This window comes from Porites lutea, chromosome 4, assembly GCF_958299795.1.
Source record: "Porites lutea chromosome 4, jaPorLute2.1, whole genome shotgun sequence".
NCBI lineage: Eukaryota > Metazoa > Cnidaria > Anthozoa > Scleractinia > Poritidae > Porites > Porites lutea.
The window spans coordinates 41,418,107-41,436,012 of record NC_133204.1 but is presented as its reverse complement, the minus strand read 5'-3'; the positions used below and the strand labels follow the sequence as shown (position 1 = coordinate 41,436,012).

Sequence of the window (17,906 nt, the reverse complement as noted above, 5' to 3'; positions counted from 1 at the left end):
TTTTTTCAAATTTCAGTAGCAATTTACGCTTTTTCCTTTTCTCTTTTTTGAAGGTGACGCAACAGCCCAATGCACACCAAAGCGCGATGCTAAAATTTGGAGCTTGGGGTACCCGTGGTGCCAGTAACAAAAAGTCAGGGTTGATAATATTGGATTGGTCCAAGATCAATTTAATTTCCTCCTATTTCCTCTGGGCCCGGTTCCTGAAAGGCCGAATAGCGTTAATCCAGGATTAAAATTTTGTTTCGTTTATGTTCTTATGCATTGCTTAGGGTGACATTTTGTGTTATCATTACCATATCTCGTAGTAAAAGATCAACAGTATTTTGTAACCTCGAGTTGCATGTTCTTAGACGAGAAAAACGTGCTTGAATTTTGCTTAATCTTGGCCTGGGTTAAACTTAACCATCTTTCGAGAAACAGGGCCCTAAACTTTAACCAGATTGTGAGAAATGAACAGGCCCACAAGTAATATAGACTCCCTCAAAACATGGCTTTCTTTTGCGTGGCATGGAACGATTTTGAGGAAATATTAAACACCTCTTAGGGCTATGTAACACTTCCAAGTGATCATGTTTTAAAGACAACGTTCCCTATCGTAATATGGAGGCATGTAACGTGTACAGGTAATAGTTGTATGACCTACAAGTGTCCTGAAATAGTGTTGTAAATTACTTCACTTTTGCCGCTTAAAAATCTTGCGTCTGGGGTCTTAATTTGATAATGACGATAAGGCCTGTGTTCTGGAAACTCTTGGAACGCTTCCTTAGAACTTTTACCAACAAATAAACATACCAATAAGCCAATAAGTTTCTAACATGGTTGACTTTATTTTAACAACATTGAATGCTATAGCAAGCGATAACGATGATATTTCAAGAGCAGACCATGCAATAGTCATGGACTATTTACCAAAAAATCCCTCTTCTAATAGAGTTTTGTCTTTAAAGACCTCTAAACGCAAATAAACTGATGTACCAGCTCTTAGGTTTTTTTTCCCTATTCTACCAATCCCCCAGGTCTTATCTTACACCACACCCATCGACTGGGGCTATACAAGGTAGTCAAAAAACCCAACTGCCAAGGAAAATAACTCACAGAATTCTTGATATGCGCTCTACAGAATTTCCATCATTCATACTGATTTCTTTATGGTAAGACATTTTCAGATGGCGATGCTGTTAGGAATGCGCTCCGGCAGAAGATAAGGGTAAGGTATTTCAAGTTTTGCATTCCGTTCTTTTATTTCAGCGGAGATTTGCTTCAATTTCTTCTGGAACCCAGAAATAGCAGTCTTCGCCGCCGCATCAGTGAATAGCTCCTCACGATAGTCGCCAATAAATCTCTGTGGAGAAGGTCAAGATTAAGTTAGAAAAAGGGTGCAAAGGCCTGACTTTTGTCTTAGTTATCTTCAATTTTTTTCCTGCATTGTTTTGTAATTTGTTAAAGATATGAGCCCAGGAATAATTTAATGAGTAGGTGAGGTTGCGGAGCATAATCGTCCGGATGACCGTAGTTCTGAATATGACTGTTGTTGACAGTGTGACGGACGTTTCGACAACCAGTGCAGTAGTCATTAAAGCTCAACCTACTTACGTTTTGCAATTTGTTTGCTTGTTTTGTCTTCTCCGGCTTCATTCGAGAGTTGTCCCATGCAAGGGAATCCGGATTCCGAAATCCGGGAAATTTCTGCTCACGGAATGCGAAATCTGGGAAAATTTTACTTATTTGGAGTCCGAAATCTTGGGGTTTGGAATCCAGAATACAGGTCAAGGGATCCGGAATCCCATTCCCTCGAGTAAGCAAATAAAATTAGCAACTTCTACCAGTAGCACATGAGGTCCCGCTTCTCCCTGATATTACACTTGAGGATTTGCACCTTATTAACTACACATTTGTACAGTTCTGAGTAAAGCGCACCTCGTCTGGATAAATGCGAGTCAAATCGTACACTGTAGCGATGGTGATCGACGCTTGATGCTTGGTAGCAAGGCATTTCATAAGGTTCTTCATGGTGACCTCGCCCTTCTTTGTGGGTGGTGGCTGGCGCATAAGCGCGGGAGAATTTGGCGGGAAGCCGTACACATCCAACTGTGAAAAATTAACCGCAGCGTGCTGACATGCACAAGTAAATATAATGGCTGTGAGAAAGTCGCGCAGCTGCTTGAGGCTCTTGAAGGACGCTGGGACGCCGTGGTCAGCGTGTCCAGCAGTAACAGGGTATCCGTTGTCATAGAGATCTTTGATCCAGTTCTGCAGCTCATAGTCCTGGTATAAAAGATAAAAACTAACCATGTACCCTGTTGAGTTATATCTAAGCGTGAAAGAAATTGAGAAAAGGGGATAGACTGCTTTGGTGTCCTTGACTTAACCTGAAGATCTGTAAAAACTAAGGAGAACATAAGGAGGAACCACGCAGTTTTTAGTGACTGTTTAAAAGCGTTAATTTTTTTTAGCTTGTATACATCATCTGTTGTTATTAACTACTTTGATTATTCATTCAAAATATTTCCCCGATTCTGATTGGCTAAAAGCATACGCATAATTCACCATAACCAGCTACTGATGACCAAAATTGGAAGAATTTTGAGTTTAATGAACCGATGACGTCAAAAGTGCAGCTTTCTTGCAGGTTAATGCACCGTTAACCGAGAAGACCTGGGGACGAGGTTGAGTTGTTTTGGTTGTGAAATAAAAATGGCGGACATTTCACTCGTTTCAAGAGTAAGAACTAGGCGAAATAATAGCTAAAAAAATGGCAAGAACAGCAAGAAGACAACTCGAAGGGCGACATCTGCTATTTGGAGAATATTTGCGGAGATCAACAACCCTAAACGTGCACTATCGAAGATGAACTTAACATCAATGGATCGATGGAGGTAAGCATGTTTTGCCATGGTTTTAAACTAGGAATTATTTTGAATGAATAATAAAACAATTATTGAATTCGGCTTTCGTATCATATGAATAATTATGGAGATCTCGGAGGGTGTTATTCGGAGATAACACCCTCCTCGATCTCCATAATTCTTCATAACATACTCAGCCTCATTCATTAATTGTTAATTATCCCAAGAATGTGTTTCGGGCCCTAAACGTCTCTCGAAATCTCAACAGTCCTTCTGAACATCTTCTTTCCCAATGCATTATATTTCATGAAGAAACGTGTAAACTTCAAAAGAGCAATTGAGAGTTAGGAGGGAGAATAAACTTCGATCTAGGCTCCTCTTACCTTCTTTACGACATCATCGGAGGGATAGTAAATGGGTAGAATCTCCTTGAGGAATTCCTCGATGGCGGTCCATAGTTTCAGAGCATCTTCTCGATAGTGAAAGTTGGGCAGTTTGTTTACTTCATCAACGCCTCTTTTCTTTAAAGTTTGAGGAAGATTATAGGTGGTCCAACTAGTCGACTTGTAGTATAATTTCATTAGCTGAATGTGACCTGCAATAATGCAAAAAAGGAAAGATGCATCTCTGGTCTTACCTAAACTAAAATATTCAGTGGCGGATCCAGGGAGGGGAGGGGGGAGGGGGGGGGGGGCGCCCCAAATTATTTTTCGACCAAACAGAGACCCAAAGGGGGCCAAAATTTTTTTTTTGAGACCGCCTCCCCTTTATCTCAGGGTCTGGATGACCCCCCCCCCCCCCCCCCTCTTATCTGAAGGTCTGCATCCGCCATTGTGAATCTACAGCAACATAACAGCAACAAATCACACACCAATCTTGAGGAGTGGTTTATTTTTCAATAAGTAATTATAACGTTTTCTAAGAATGTCCTTTCTCCTGGCCTCCACTCACCAACCTGAGGCACTATATTCACACTATACCGGATAAATTCTTCTGAAGCGGGACGAAAAGCCACCCGGAACAACAACAACGGCACATACCTGGAACATGTCGTCCACACACATCGACATCACGCCGGAGTGGAATGGCCAAGACGGTTTGGTAAACTAAATCCCAGTCATCACCCTTGAATATTTACTTCCGTCTCCGTTGATTCCAGCCCCTGCTCCTTCGTATTCACTTCCGCTACAGTCCGAATATCAGTTCACACTGCATCATAAAGCGGGCGCAGAATCTAGCGGTATGTGACGCTCCACTTTCGACGCGACGCAGCTTCACTAAGTGACAGAAATCACCGCTCGTTCGTGTGAACAGAAGCCCTCTATATCCAGTATAGTGCCTGTGCAAGATCTATCCGCCGGTATAGTGTGAACGTATGTGTAATCAAATGGTGACGAGTGAAATTAGGGAATAATTTCACGCGCGTTTTGTCCAAATCCTTATAATTTCCCGAGCCATTAGGCGAGTATACCATTTGATTACCTATTAATATCACGGGTGACGAATTACGTTAGCAACCGAGGATTTTTGACTTGTTTATCCTGGATCGTATCGATCGATCGTGAACTCCACTCTCAAACATTTAGAGCTAAAATTTGGCTTAAGTTTTCAGAATTTTTCGACAACATACCTCTAAGAATCCTTTTATGTGCTCTTTCGTGTGTTCAGGTTTTCTAACGCGTCTTTTTATGCCCTGACATCTTCATTCATGACATTGTAAAACTTCGTCGCCATCTTGAAACGGAGAAGTACGGCAGGTTGCCATGGCAATTTAGTAATTTCACATGTGAAATTACAAATTAACGCTGAAATTTCGCGCCAAAATTAAGGAGTAATTCGTCACCTATGATATTAATAGTGTAACCCATCGTGGCACAGTGGGTTATATTTTGTACCTGCATGATCTTAGTTTGTTTTCGAGACCCAAAAACAGTCAGTTAACAACCACGGTAACCATATGCCAGTGAAAATCTTGAATGATCGACTCTCTACTTAAAATGATTTAATTTTTGTATATAAACGAGAATTGTCAATGGTAGTGCCATACGTACCTCCACCACCGACGGTGAGAGTGTTATCAGCCACCCCTCCCTCAGCAATCAGGCGATCTCGCCCAAGAGTGTTGATAGCTAGAACTCCTCGGATGTGAGGAGACAACAATTTCCACATGGGGTGGATTGTGGGCAGTTGTCTGTAGCTTGCGACAGCAATCGGCTCCATGAAAAGATGAGTACGGAGAAGATGGGTGATCAACTAAAAGGACAAGAAAGACTGTATTTGAAATTTGCAATGCAAAGGATCTTTTAATTACAATGGAAAATGAAAGCCATTGTTTGAAAACGTGAAGTGAAGTATTCACTTCCACCCATCAGAGGGGTAGACCCGGGTTCAGTACTCGCCTTGGAACCAGCCCCCCACGGTCTTGAAACAACTGAGAAGAATTTTTCTGCCTTTGGTTCAAATCTGTTATAAATGGTCGGACATTCTTGTCTCTCGGATAAGAACGAAAAATCGTAGGCTCCGTCTCACACCATTCTCTGAACTTAAACTGACTACCGTGGGAGGAGAAGGAATCAACGATCGGGGGCGTAATATTCTCTAGCAGTAGACTCGGCATGTCGTTTGTTGTTTGTTTAATTTCATTCGAATTCTCTCTACATGTGTACCCCTGAGGCACAGGGGAGGTGGCTCTCACTATACTAAACTAAATGAAAAATTTCAACAGAATTGCAAAGTCTTTGATAAATGAATAAAACAAACGTATCAATAAAATATGTTTTTATTTTTACTCATGTTTGAAGATTAAAGCAAGGGTTTTACGATTAAACATTACGTAGTAAAAATTTGAAGGGTAAATTTCTTTGCAAGGTTACTTTTTTATGGACAACATGAGACAACATGTAGGGACAACATGAGACAATATGTAGGGAAACGAGGTTGTCAGGTTTGTGACATTCAACTTAAAAGGTATGTAAAATAAATTTATCGTCTGTCAGTTAGTATCAGTTGCCCCTGGGTGGGGATATTTAGCTATATTTGACGAATGTACCCTTCCCCATCCTAGGGAAAAAGACCAAAATTCTCACTTCTTAATCAAAATCCCCACCCTTTGGCCGCACTCTCGCCCTCCCCCTTGGGGTTTACATTTATAAGTGCAATATCAAACAGTTACATCAACCAAACTGTCAGCTCACGATTGTTTTGGTTGTTTTGCGGCTCTTCTCAAAACTTTTTACCTGATGAAACTGAGTGTCCGAGTTTCTCAACCAAAACTTTGCACAAATCCAGTCCAGTTTGGAGTCGTTCGGGGTCCATATTGGATTATCATCGCTTGGCTGCTGATGGAACTGGATGGCTATTGGCACCAGGTCTCCGCTTCCTTTAACATAGAAAAGACCCAGGCTCGCGCACATGTACCTTCGTTCCAGATCCTCTCGGTTCTGACCATAGTGCGGAATGTCCTCTAAGATTTTGTAATCCACCATGTACACCCTGCCATCCTGGTCAAACCAACGTTTCAAATACGTTTTAGCAAGAAGAGCGATTTTCGTGAACGCAAGAACAAAACAGAAACAAATGAACGGAAATAGAGCGATTTCACTTGTTTATCGGAAGGATACAAACGCGCTTGGCTTTTGGTGAAAAACGCCCGAGAACTTTCTAGAAATCAACTGATACTTCGTTTTGACGTCATACTGCAATACGATTGGCCAATCGAACAATGTCTTTTCCATATTAGAGTTTTCTTTGGTGTGGAAACATGTTTTGATCTTTTCATTCATTGGCTGATAAAGCAAATAACGAACACTTACCGAAACCACTTTTCAAGGCAGAAGCATATATGGTTCTCTTCAAGGTCATGCGAAAATCGTTCTATCAGCGTTACTTTGAAATTATTGTAAGCCTTTTTGACTTCCCAGATGGGCTAAGGGTTAGTACGGAAGGTGCGTAGGTACGGAGGAAATTAGTTCATTTCGCTGACTTCGTTCGAAAACATGTAACGTAAAAGACTTAAACTATAATAATAACAAACAAACTTTGAATTTCTCTCAATGGTAAGATTTTGGTGTAAAAACAGCGGCTTTTGCGCAAAACATTGTCGAGTTCCTCTGCAACCCATCCTCGGAGACCTCGGAGCAGTCAGCCGCGCGGGTCGGGAGAAAAGGCGCGACGAAAGTTTTCAAGCTTTCGTCAGTCGCGCCTTTTCTCCCGACCCGACTGACTGCCCCTGGGTCTCCGACTGTCTGCAACCATGAAAAACAATCAAGTTTTCCCAACTTCTACAGCAAGTTAAGCTTACTGCTGCGCTAGCTCGGTGGAGTATAAAGAATCTGTGGGGTTATGGGTTCCTGGTGGGGTACAAAGAACTACTGGGGATGTAACAGGAGTTTCTGGCAGTAACCACTCATTATTTACCAGCCCAAGTTTCTTGAGTTTTACTGAGCTTCACATCATCATCATGAGGACTTCATAGGGTTCAATGGCCCTTATGCATGATTGCGTCATACGAGCAAACTTCACCACCACGCTTCGTCTGAAAGAAAAATTCTTCGCATTTGCACTTGTTGCGCTTGGTTATTCTTTTCAACTCTACTGTCTTGGGAATTAATTTATGCAAAATTTCGCAACTTTACAATTTCAAAACGAGGCTTGGTTGTGAAATTTGCTGTCTGACGTAAACATGCATAAGGGCCATTGAGGTTTCTGGGTAACTGTCCACCTACCCCTCCCCTAAGTTACAGTTTTGCCCTAAGTAAGAAGTAAGTGTTAAAGTTGACTTAGGGAGGGGTAGGTTGTCAGTTACCCAGAAACCTTTTTAGCTAGGACTCGATGTAGATAATAGTTTAATTTTACCTTCAGTGCTTTCTTTAACGTGTCTCCTTTGTCCAACAGATTTCCGACCAACTCCTGTGTGACAGGAAAGTTTGATGGCAGTTTGGTGCATCTTTTGATGGAGTCTGGGTTACATCCGTTCAGGAATTGGGAACCAACGAAGCTATCATCCTGCCAATGCTCTGCTGCTTTAGGTACATCTCCGATGAAACTGGTAAATGCCTACAAAATGTATTGATTAGAATTAACCGATTTAACGTAGTAGTTATAGAGAAATACACTAAGGCCCGGGTTTTAATTAAAGCAACATTTTTTATTTAACTCAAGTTATTCAGTCAATGCTTCTTACAACCTTTCGCCTGTCAATCAGATTTTCTTGCAAGTTGAAATTGTGTCGCAGAATTTTTATGTTGCAGTTTTATGTTGCAGTAATGTGCGAGATGATGAAATGCGCAAAATCAGTGCATGATAATAATTAAGTTGGCCTACTCTACGGAATCGTGCATAGCATAACTCAAAGGATAATTATTACTCTTCCACGTACAATGTTTTATTGCAGAAGCAAAACAGGAGCATCCTTGCCTAAAATGCACTACGAATGCAGCAAATTGTCAACTTTCAGCCTGAAACCAGGCTCCGAATTGGAGGAAAAAGAAAAAAAAAATCTGCGGGCGAAGCGGTAGTCCGGGGAGATGGGGGATAATACTGTGCCTTTTGAATGTCGGATTATAACTCCGTCAATCGCTTTGTAAATGTAACCGTAGTTTATCACAGAGAGTATAAAAAGATCGATATTTTGAATGCTTTTTTTCATTTTGCAACAGATCACAGGCATGTTTTTTGCGAGGGACTGATATGCGATAAGTCTCGCTCAGAATTTTGTATTGCTTGCTCGAAATTCGTGTTTAAGAAAAGAAAAATGTTTTCCCAACTTGAAAGAGCGTGATATATCAAATGCGAGCAACACCCCGCGAAGTATGATACCAGAATCTGGTATTATTGGACGGCTGCATCAAAGTCATTTCTCCAGGCTCCGCCGCGCTTTCCCCCTTACTAGTCCACCCCTGGGCTTGCTTCGCTCGCCGATATTTTTTGCGGTTTCACCCCGTTTTTTGCCTTCTTTGGCCACTGCGGACCCTGGTCCCAGGCTAATTAACAAATATTCCTCGAGCCCGAATGGGCTCTGAGTCAATAGCCCATGAGGCCGAAGGCCGAATGGGCTATTAACTCGGAGGCCATGCATGAAGGCGAGAGGAATAATTGTTTTAGTAAAATCCAACTAGTTGGTCAAAAATATCAAGAATAAAAAAGTTTTAGCTTCTCAAAGCTAGACGTTTATCCTTATTTGCCGCCAAAAAGCCGGCGCTTTTCGCTACTAGTAGGCTATAACATATAGCATAGTAGTAGCTCAACCAATCAGAACGTTGCATTGATAATAAACCACTGGCTGGATTTTACTAATCAACTTTATACCCCTCATATTGTGACCGAGTCAAATACCTTACGATAGTCATCAAAGTCGTCCCACTGGTTAAAGATGTTCAAGAGACTAACAAGACCAAGGTTCATCAAAGCTTTTCTCCTTGCACGGTGCAAATCATATGCAGCTTCCTCAGTGAACTGTACGTCTCTTGGAAGATCCTTGACACTTGCGGCTTTTACGAAGCCAGGCAGATCGGAGTACGCTTCATCCCTCCCCCATTCGTACAGCGAACGCCTGTGCTTAAGCTCCTCTTCTCTCTGAGCCTTCACGGTGTCATGCTGTTCATCTGTAGGCAGTTTAGCTGAATAAAAAGAGAACGATCACAAGCATACGAGAAAACTGGGTTGTGCTATACTGGCAGTGATGGAAGTGAAGTTTAAGTTGCGGAAATAGAGGCAGAAACTTGAAAAAAATAATACCTTTTAAGCCTACACTTAAATGTTTAATTCTCTAGCGTGACTACCAACAAGGCGGACAATAGTTTGGCCACCTGGGTTTAGTGTCCACTTTTGTTAAAATATCATCTTAGGCTCAAAACTGCGCATTCGTATTGCACTGCTCAAGCCAGCATGATTCCAAGACAGTCCTAGGAGTATGTATACTGGCCTGCGTTTCTCGTCACATTCTACATATTAAAATGACTACAGTCTCAAAGTGATCTTTAAATATGTTCACAACGTTACCTGTTCCCTCGAAGATGATAATCTCACTCTGGACCCAGCGGTTGCATGGAAAATCATAGATGGTATCATCCCCTTTGACTTTGATGGTCACTCGGTCCACGAACCAATCACTGTAGAGACCACTACCATCTTGCTTCAACGTCACCAATAAAGGCTCGCCGATATCTTTGGCTTTCACACGGTACTCATCCTTTTGCCCGGCTTCAAAGTCATTATGAAACCACTTGTCAAGTTTCTTCGGATCAGTTTCTCCCTTGGTACCTTGTTGATAATAAACGAAAAGTATGGTTACCGATCGACAAATGAATTCACTGTTCCATGAATTACACTCGAGAATGGGGGATGGGTACAAGTTTATATCTACATCTACATCTACCTATATTACATCGGTAAAAATCGCTATGACATCTCACCAACAGTAAAATAATATAAAGTAGTGATATGAATTTAAATAAAAATAACTATGTAACTAAAACTAACTTAAGAAAAGCTGATGATAAAATTATAGTCAAAGGACTCTAATGATCAGAAGTTGATGATACAATAGCCTCAGGGAGGCAGTTCCAGTCAGCTGTGACACGTTTATGGCTCAACGATGTCACGGATCGTTTTGGTCGCTTGCATCTCAAGGGATTCTCCACCAAACCTTTGCCCCGCGAAAGTTGCGAAAGTTTTACATAACCATTATAGTCATTATGTAGTGGCGAATTGTAGCGTCTGGTGTATAGCAGCACTAGGGAGGTAAGTTATAAATCGGTAAACTTTTGCGGCAGTGTTAGAGGTCATCGAAGTAATAGGAGGTTAATTTAAGAAGATAGGTAGCGCTCCTGGTAAATCATTATCCTGCAGTGCATAAATATTCGAGGGAAACCAATTGTGTTGTCCATTGGATAGATTCATCCAGTAGACAGCGTTATCCACCTTTCGAACAACTGAGACCTCGACCTGAGGTTCCGAGTCATTTGAGTAATTTAATTGGTCCACCAGTTATAATTAGCCTCACGGCCGGGTACCTTTAATAGCGAGAGATACTGTTGCATCGGTACCAGCTCCCTTTCTGTCTCCTGTGACAACAGTGACCATGTACTCTATCCTCTCTTTTGCAGAACCTAGCAAAATATAAATTTATTTTTGAATTAAAAAACAACCTATTTCAGAGTTAACAATAGAGTAAATAATGAAGGCACTTTACTGAGCATTTCCTTTCCCTTTTTTTTATTGTACACGGTCATCTTGAGGCCCGCTCAACTTGAAAGTATGACCACCATTTCAACGCAAAAAATTATATGGTACACGGTCGTCACTTTGAAGATATCAACAAACAAGAGAAAATATCCTTTCGTGCAACAAATCCAGTACAATTTCAAAAAAGTCCTTCGTCGGATTTCATATGGTGCGGGACCATATGAGGCATTCGGATTTCATATGGTGCGAGAGGCGGGACCTCTCGCGACTTCGTCGCTCGCGGTCGGCCGCTTCGCGGCCAAAAAAGGCTCGCTCCGCTCGCCAAGAGGTCGACTTGTATCAAGTCTACAAATCCAGTTGTAGTAAATTATATTTCGTTATAGCGAACAAATGTGTTTGCCAGTCCTTTGGCCTTTGTTTCATTGAAGTTTCACTGTTTGAGTAAACGTTGTTGTTAAGATTTATGTATTTGCACGAATTTTAATTTTCTCTTTTCAAATATGTTGCAAATTCGTAAAAACTAAGGAGTAAATCTGGTGCAAAGACGGTAAATGCCACATTTGCCTTGTACACAAACTCACCCCCCTCCCCTGTTTTTGGTATGCAAATGTGGCATTTTACCATTTTTACCCTATATTTACTCCTCCGTTTTTACACTGAATTTGAGGCGTTTTTGCAGGGAGCAAATTTGCGCAAATCCTTTTTTTCGTCCAGTCTTATACACTGGCCCACGTCTAGTGAGTGTCGTCTGTAGATTACAATCTACTCTGGCCTTGCGAATTGCTATTATGACAAAGACAATGCGGAATCCCTGGCAAAAAGTTTAAGTCACCTAAAGTGGATGGTTTGACGGAAACAGACTCCCCTTATCAGGGACTCTTACTTCACAAGTGACTAGCATTAGGCTAGTATCTTAGCCTGTGTACATTTTGAGGGGAGGACCTTAGGCAACGACGACGAAGACGACCAAAACAACGCCAAAAAAACAATAGGTTTAATGATCAAAACAACATCTCTGCTCGTTCATAACGCTTTTTAGTACATTTCTTTGACGTCCACTACACGACTACGACGTGAAACCTTCTAATTTGACGTGTTATGGAGGACGTGGACAAAGGACGACGAAATTTTCCTTCCTTTTTAAACTTGAATAAAATCCTTAACAATTCAACTCCAGGAAAAGTTGCCTGCATTTGACATATTGAACAGCCAAAAGCGCTTAAGAGTTCAACTCCAGGAAAAGTCGCCTACATTTGGTTGCAAGTAGAGTGACGCGATAAAGTTTGAAAATACGCAAATTCATGTTTTTAGTGATGTTTTCCCTGCCGTCGGCGTCGTCGTTGCTTAAGGCCCCCAATATCAACAGATGATGAAGAGCCGAAAGAGTGATGAGATTTACTAAGTTGATCACCCAGGGGTGATTAATTTTTTGATCATTTGTCAAATACTTTCAAATCTGATTTCGTTTTGGAAATGTATAGAGAATAGTCTGGAACCATGATTTGTATTCGTATTATATTAGGTGAGGGTTTAAAGGATTAAGGACTTCTGGAAACTGTTTGTCATGTTCTGACAGCTCAATTTTCTTGTTCTCAGTCTCGTTATATTGGACGCCACTGGGCTAGCATGCGAAATACAGCCGTCGCTCCTCGTCATTTATTTCGTGGGAAAGACGTTGAGGCGCACACGTCACACGGGACGTCACTCCTGAGAAACATCCCTAGCGGCAAACCGCTCTATTCGCGGGCTAGCCGAACGGCCTCTTTCAACATTCCCTAAGACAATTAAAAACTGTTACACCCATCATTTATCAGTTTACTTGTCATTTAGCTCGATTCACGATCCTTCTGTTTCGCATAAATCGATTGGGGGAAAATAGTTTTAAAAGTTGCTTAAGACATACCACCCTTATAGTAAAATGCAAAGTTTTCTGAGGAAATGTTTCTGATACTCTGCTATAACTTTAAGGGAATCTCGATTTTAATGATACATTAGCTATCTCCGAGCTCCGAGGGTAGCCACAATAATTATAACATGGGCACCTACAATCTTGGACAAAATAAATGGAAAACCTAGACCCCCCTCCCCCCCAAATCAAGGATGGGAAAATGGCGCGTTTTTGCCCTTCGCGCGCCTTCATCCTTGATTTGGGGGGTGGATAGGGGTTTGCTGTTCCCTTTTATTTTGTCCAAGATTGTAGCTAACGACCGTTTTCTGGGAAATATCTGTTCGGAGCCCTCTAGAATGGCTAAAATTTTCGAGAGCCCAAGAGTTTCGGGATTTGTGTGGTTTGTTCACCTAAGAATTTCGGATTTTGTAGTAATCTCTAGATTCTGATTTCGGTACGTAGAAATTTCGTAGCTTTCGTAAACTACGAATAGCAAATTTCTGAAACCCGGCTGACAGTCTCAGCTGGACAACTGTCAAAAAAAAAAAAATTCCCATTATCGAAAATTTCACACAACTGATTTCAAACCCAACGACCCTTCTCTGAGGGTACCAGGCTTACCGGTTACGCGGACGCTAACGCTATGAGAGCGCGCATCGGACAATGATAATGCTGACTGAACAGGTGGTGACTCATGACTCTGAGGGCTGACCGACTGTGTGAATAGCGCCTGTCAGTCCTGTGTATCGGTCGATGGACACTCAGGACATCGCAGTAGGACTACGGATGGAGGGATAACCCAGACAACGCTGACAACGGGCGAACGCTGAGTACTCTGTGTAGTTATCACAGATATCAGACTTACCACTGTCACTGTATCTGCTGACTGCGTTCAATGTGCGTTGTCATCAGTAAGTGTCATGCCGTATTTCAGATTTTTCAATAAGTGCCGTGTGAATTGAGTTCGGCAGGGTACAAGACGTTTGAAACTGGCATTAAAATCGCTTAAATGCCTTTTCTTTTGTTCTTCTTATTTTATTATTATTATTATTATTATTATTATTATTATTATTATTATTATCATTATTATTATTAAACCTAGAATTTTCTATACATGCTACGTCGCCCTAGAAAATTCGAAGACATTCCCACAATAGATAAAGTTTTCGGACAAAATTTGAAAGGACCCCTAAAATTTCGGCTAAGGGAAAAGCTCGTCAGCTAATCTTAAGTTTACGTAAAGCTTTCACTGTAGGCTGTTATTTTCGGGAAAGGCGAAAAGCAGCCCTAAAAAATTCGAGAGGTTCAAACCACTCAGCTAGGACGACCGAACAGATCAAATTTTTTTAGCGTTGCGAATTATTCAGTTATATTAATTGCTTTTAAAGCACTCCAGGATGCATATATAACGAGGCATTTCAGATAATTTCTCAGAAAATGGTCGTTGGGTGCCCCTGATATTTATAAGTGGAGCTGGCTGAATTTTGTCCCTGGCTGAAGTTTGTTATTATCCCTATAAGGTACCCAGGAATTAACTAGCATAAAACGTGAAGCCATCTGACCGGGGCCTCCTGAAGACTTGATATTGTTAAAGCGTCGGTAACTTACGTTACGCGGTTTCACTTTGTGACTCACCGAAGCGCATAAACACTGGGGGGGGGGGGGGGGGAATACACCCTATAATGTCCTATACGGGGAGGTATCCTTTCAGGCTTTTGAAAGGGTAGGGATTTCACTTGTTGAATTAAGTATATGAAAGTGTGGGAAAATCTGTATTTACGGTCGGTAAAAGCAAAGGATACAAGGACTAAGCGATGCATTTTATGGCTTTGAAAAAAAAAAAGATAAAAGGGATCTGTTTTTTATTTATTTATTCATATTTAACGACAGAGTATCTACAGCAGTTAAAAGGGATGCAAAGTTCTAAACCAGGTATAAGAAAGAGGTTCCATTTGACTTTAGAAGGTAATGATCATAGAAAGTGGTACCTTAGCTGGGAGTGTCAAAAATGGAATAAAAAAGGGTTCCGAACGGGTTGGACCTCGGGGCGCAGCCTCCCCGTATAAAACTTTGTAGAGTAGCCCCCCCCCCCCCCCCCTTCCGGGGCTCTCACACACTCAAGGTCATTAAAATGTTCCTAAGCACTCAAAATTTGCATTGGAATCTGTTCTATTTGCACTGAAGAGGTCAGGCGAAACACTGTTGAGGTAATGAATGCCCTTTATCTCGCGATCAACATTTATGAAGAGTTTTTGAAGGGTACCCTGGCGAAACTTAAAATATTTGACAAAATAAGGCAATTAAAAGTTATTGATACAGTTGGTTTTTCGTTAACTGCGGTTATTATCCTTGTTTCAAAATGTATTTTTCCCATGCATGATTTTTGTTTGTTTCGGCTTTGAGATAATACCACATAAACATGCATCAGTGATGCATGACGAGGAACTCGCAAAACACGAAGAATTTAATCTGCTTGCCGACATCGATAATGATATTGGTCCTGTCCGTAATATTAAGAATTTTCTTGAGTAAATACCAGAATTAGAGAGAAAACGATAGAGTAAACAGTGGCCAGCGATAACGGCAAATGCTACAGAGGACATGAAATTAAAATTCAACTGCGCAACCCCAATAGGAAATATAAACAAACACACTCAAAAATGGTTGTTTAACAATTCTCTGAAATATTAAAACCGAGTAAACTCAATCCAGTTTTACCGCAGTGCTGGATTAGATACATCACTCGATTTTCTTTAATTTGGAAATGCATAGGTAAGGCAGCCGTATACATCTAGTCCAGTGTACAGTTGTAAAAATAGCAGTTTTTGCATGACCGATTTTAAAACCTTATACACTAAAGAAATAGGATACTAATTCAATGGTACAACTGATAGCTTACCTTTACCACGAACTTTACTTTTGATGTTTTTAAAGAATGCCATAATTAAAGCTAACAACCCGCTGACAGAATTCCTCTCCTAACGGTTGTGAGTTACGATCATTTCCTTGACCAACCACAAGTCAAATTAATTGAGTGTTGTCTAAGGCAATTATGTCAATCGGTTAGGTACGTGCGCATGTAAATGATACGAAAGCAAATGAAAGAATCTCCGACTCCCGACTTCCAACTTCCGATTTCCGACTTCCGATTTTCTGAGTTCTTGCTTTCAGTTTATTTAGGCCCGTTTCAACGTCGTGCTACTGCCGCGCCGAACTGAATTGATCGCTAACTTTAGCACGGCAGTAGCGCGACGTTTGAAACCAAGTCGTGCTACTGCCGTGTAGCACGGCAAGCCTTGCCGTGCTACACGGCTGAACTCAATTCATAAATTACAAATTCATTAGAATACATTTAAAAGTTTGCTGAACCGTTTCTTTATTATTGTGTTTTGTTTTCGACAACAGCCGTTCTATTCGACTGAATTAGATCAAGTCGTGCTAGTGTCGTGCTGCAGTCGAGCTACAGTCGAGCCAGCTTAGCACGGCAGTAGCAAGACGTTTGAAACAGGCCTTATTCATATGATAAATACTACGTAACTAGCTAAGCAGTACAAAACAAAGTGCCTCGTCTACCTATGTCAATATTTCTGCAAACGCCTTTGTACGATCACAGACTTCATCAGACAGTTCTATTGTTATGTCCCTGGGTTTCTGAACGAGGGTCTCAGCGTCTCAGATGTGAGACAATACAAGGCCTGCTTCAAACGTCCACCGCGCTACTGCCGTGCTAAGCTGGCTCGCCCACTGCAGCACGGCACTGGCACGACTTGGTTTCAGACGTCGAATTTAATTCAGTTGAATAACACGGCTGTTGCCAAAAACAAGACACAAAAATATAGAAACGATTTAGCAAACTTTTAAATGTATTCTAATATATTTATAATTTATGAATTGAGTTCGGTACGGCGGTAGCACGACGTTTGAAACCAAGCCGCGCTACTGCCGTGCTTAAGTCGAATTCAATTCGAACAACTGAGTACGGTACGGCAGTAGCACGACGTTTGAAACGGGCCTAATGCCTAATACAGAGTTTCCACACTTCTTACTAAGTACAAAGTAAGGCTGATTGTCACCCTTTTCCCTCATCACGAAACCGTGTCATTATCGATCATTATCTAAGGTTCCGTTCACACGTATCCGTTGTTATGAAAACGGAGATTATTTTCCCCGGTTTTTTTTTTAATCCGCCTCGACAGGTTATGTTGTCCACAAGAAAACGCAATAATGGCTGTAAACGGATACCATCCTTGATCGGAGCATGCGCACATATTGGGATCCAACACCCGGACGTAATCGTCAGGCAGTTTAATTCGATAAGGCCGCGTTTTCATCCATCCACACGAGTACAGCATTAAAACGCCCTTTTCAAAAATCTCCACTCTGGAAAGCTCTCTTGAAATGACGCATTTTTGCATCTATTTTGGTGAGCGTTTTCACCGGATACGTGCAGACGGTAGTCCAATTTCTCCGTTTTCAAACAAAAACAGGTAAGTGTGGATGGGGCCATGACCTATTTTGAGTGGAGACATTGAACTCACAAATCACATAGCCTGTTCCAGGCGTTCAGATAGTAACGCGCGGTGTTCAGATGGTGGGGAACCGGTAGCCTGCAGGTGTTTTTTAACGCAAGCTCAGAGGTACATTGATTGCGGCCGCCATCTTGAACTCGTTCCAACTCTCTGGTGGTATTAACGTCCAAGATGGGGGGATAACGTTATTCCGAAAAAAAAAAAAAAAACATGGGTCACGCTGCAAAAGACGTCTGCTTTGCTGGCTAGGGAGCCGGGGAAAAAGACCCGCATACGCGGGGAAAACGAGAGCGAAAAAGGAGGGAACTCTAGCTACTATCTGAACACTGCCTGGAACAGGCTACAAGTCAGAAGTCGGGTCCTACTTTGGCTATCACTTCACGCACGCACATTTTCTGATTTTTAGGGTAAGACAGTTCTTCATTCTTACGGGTAGCAAATGTACCAGAACGTTTG

At 41.5% G+C, this 17,906-nt stretch overlaps 1 protein-coding gene across 1 annotated transcript; it reads right to left on the bottom strand.

The window, feature by feature from the left end:
* Nucleotides 1–806: 806 nt before the first annotated feature.
* LOC140933620 (allene oxide synthase-lipoxygenase protein-like) lies at nt 807–15,957 on the bottom strand. Its single transcript, XM_073383225.1, has 10 exons — nt 15,821–15,957; nt 10,862–10,957; nt 9,849–10,109; nt 9,183–9,466; nt 7,704–7,904; nt 6,086–6,349; nt 4,901–5,102; nt 3,233–3,444; nt 1,921–2,268; nt 807–1,345 (listed from the first exon to the last, which is right to left on the bottom strand). The coding sequence occupies exons 1-10, from the start codon at nt 15,861–15,863 to the stop codon at nt 1,166–1,168; spliced, it is 2,091 nt and encodes a 696-aa protein (XP_073239326.1). The 5' UTR covers nt 15,864–15,957; the 3' UTR covers nt 807–1,165.
* Between the last annotated feature and the right edge of the window lie 1,949 nt (nt 15,958–17,906).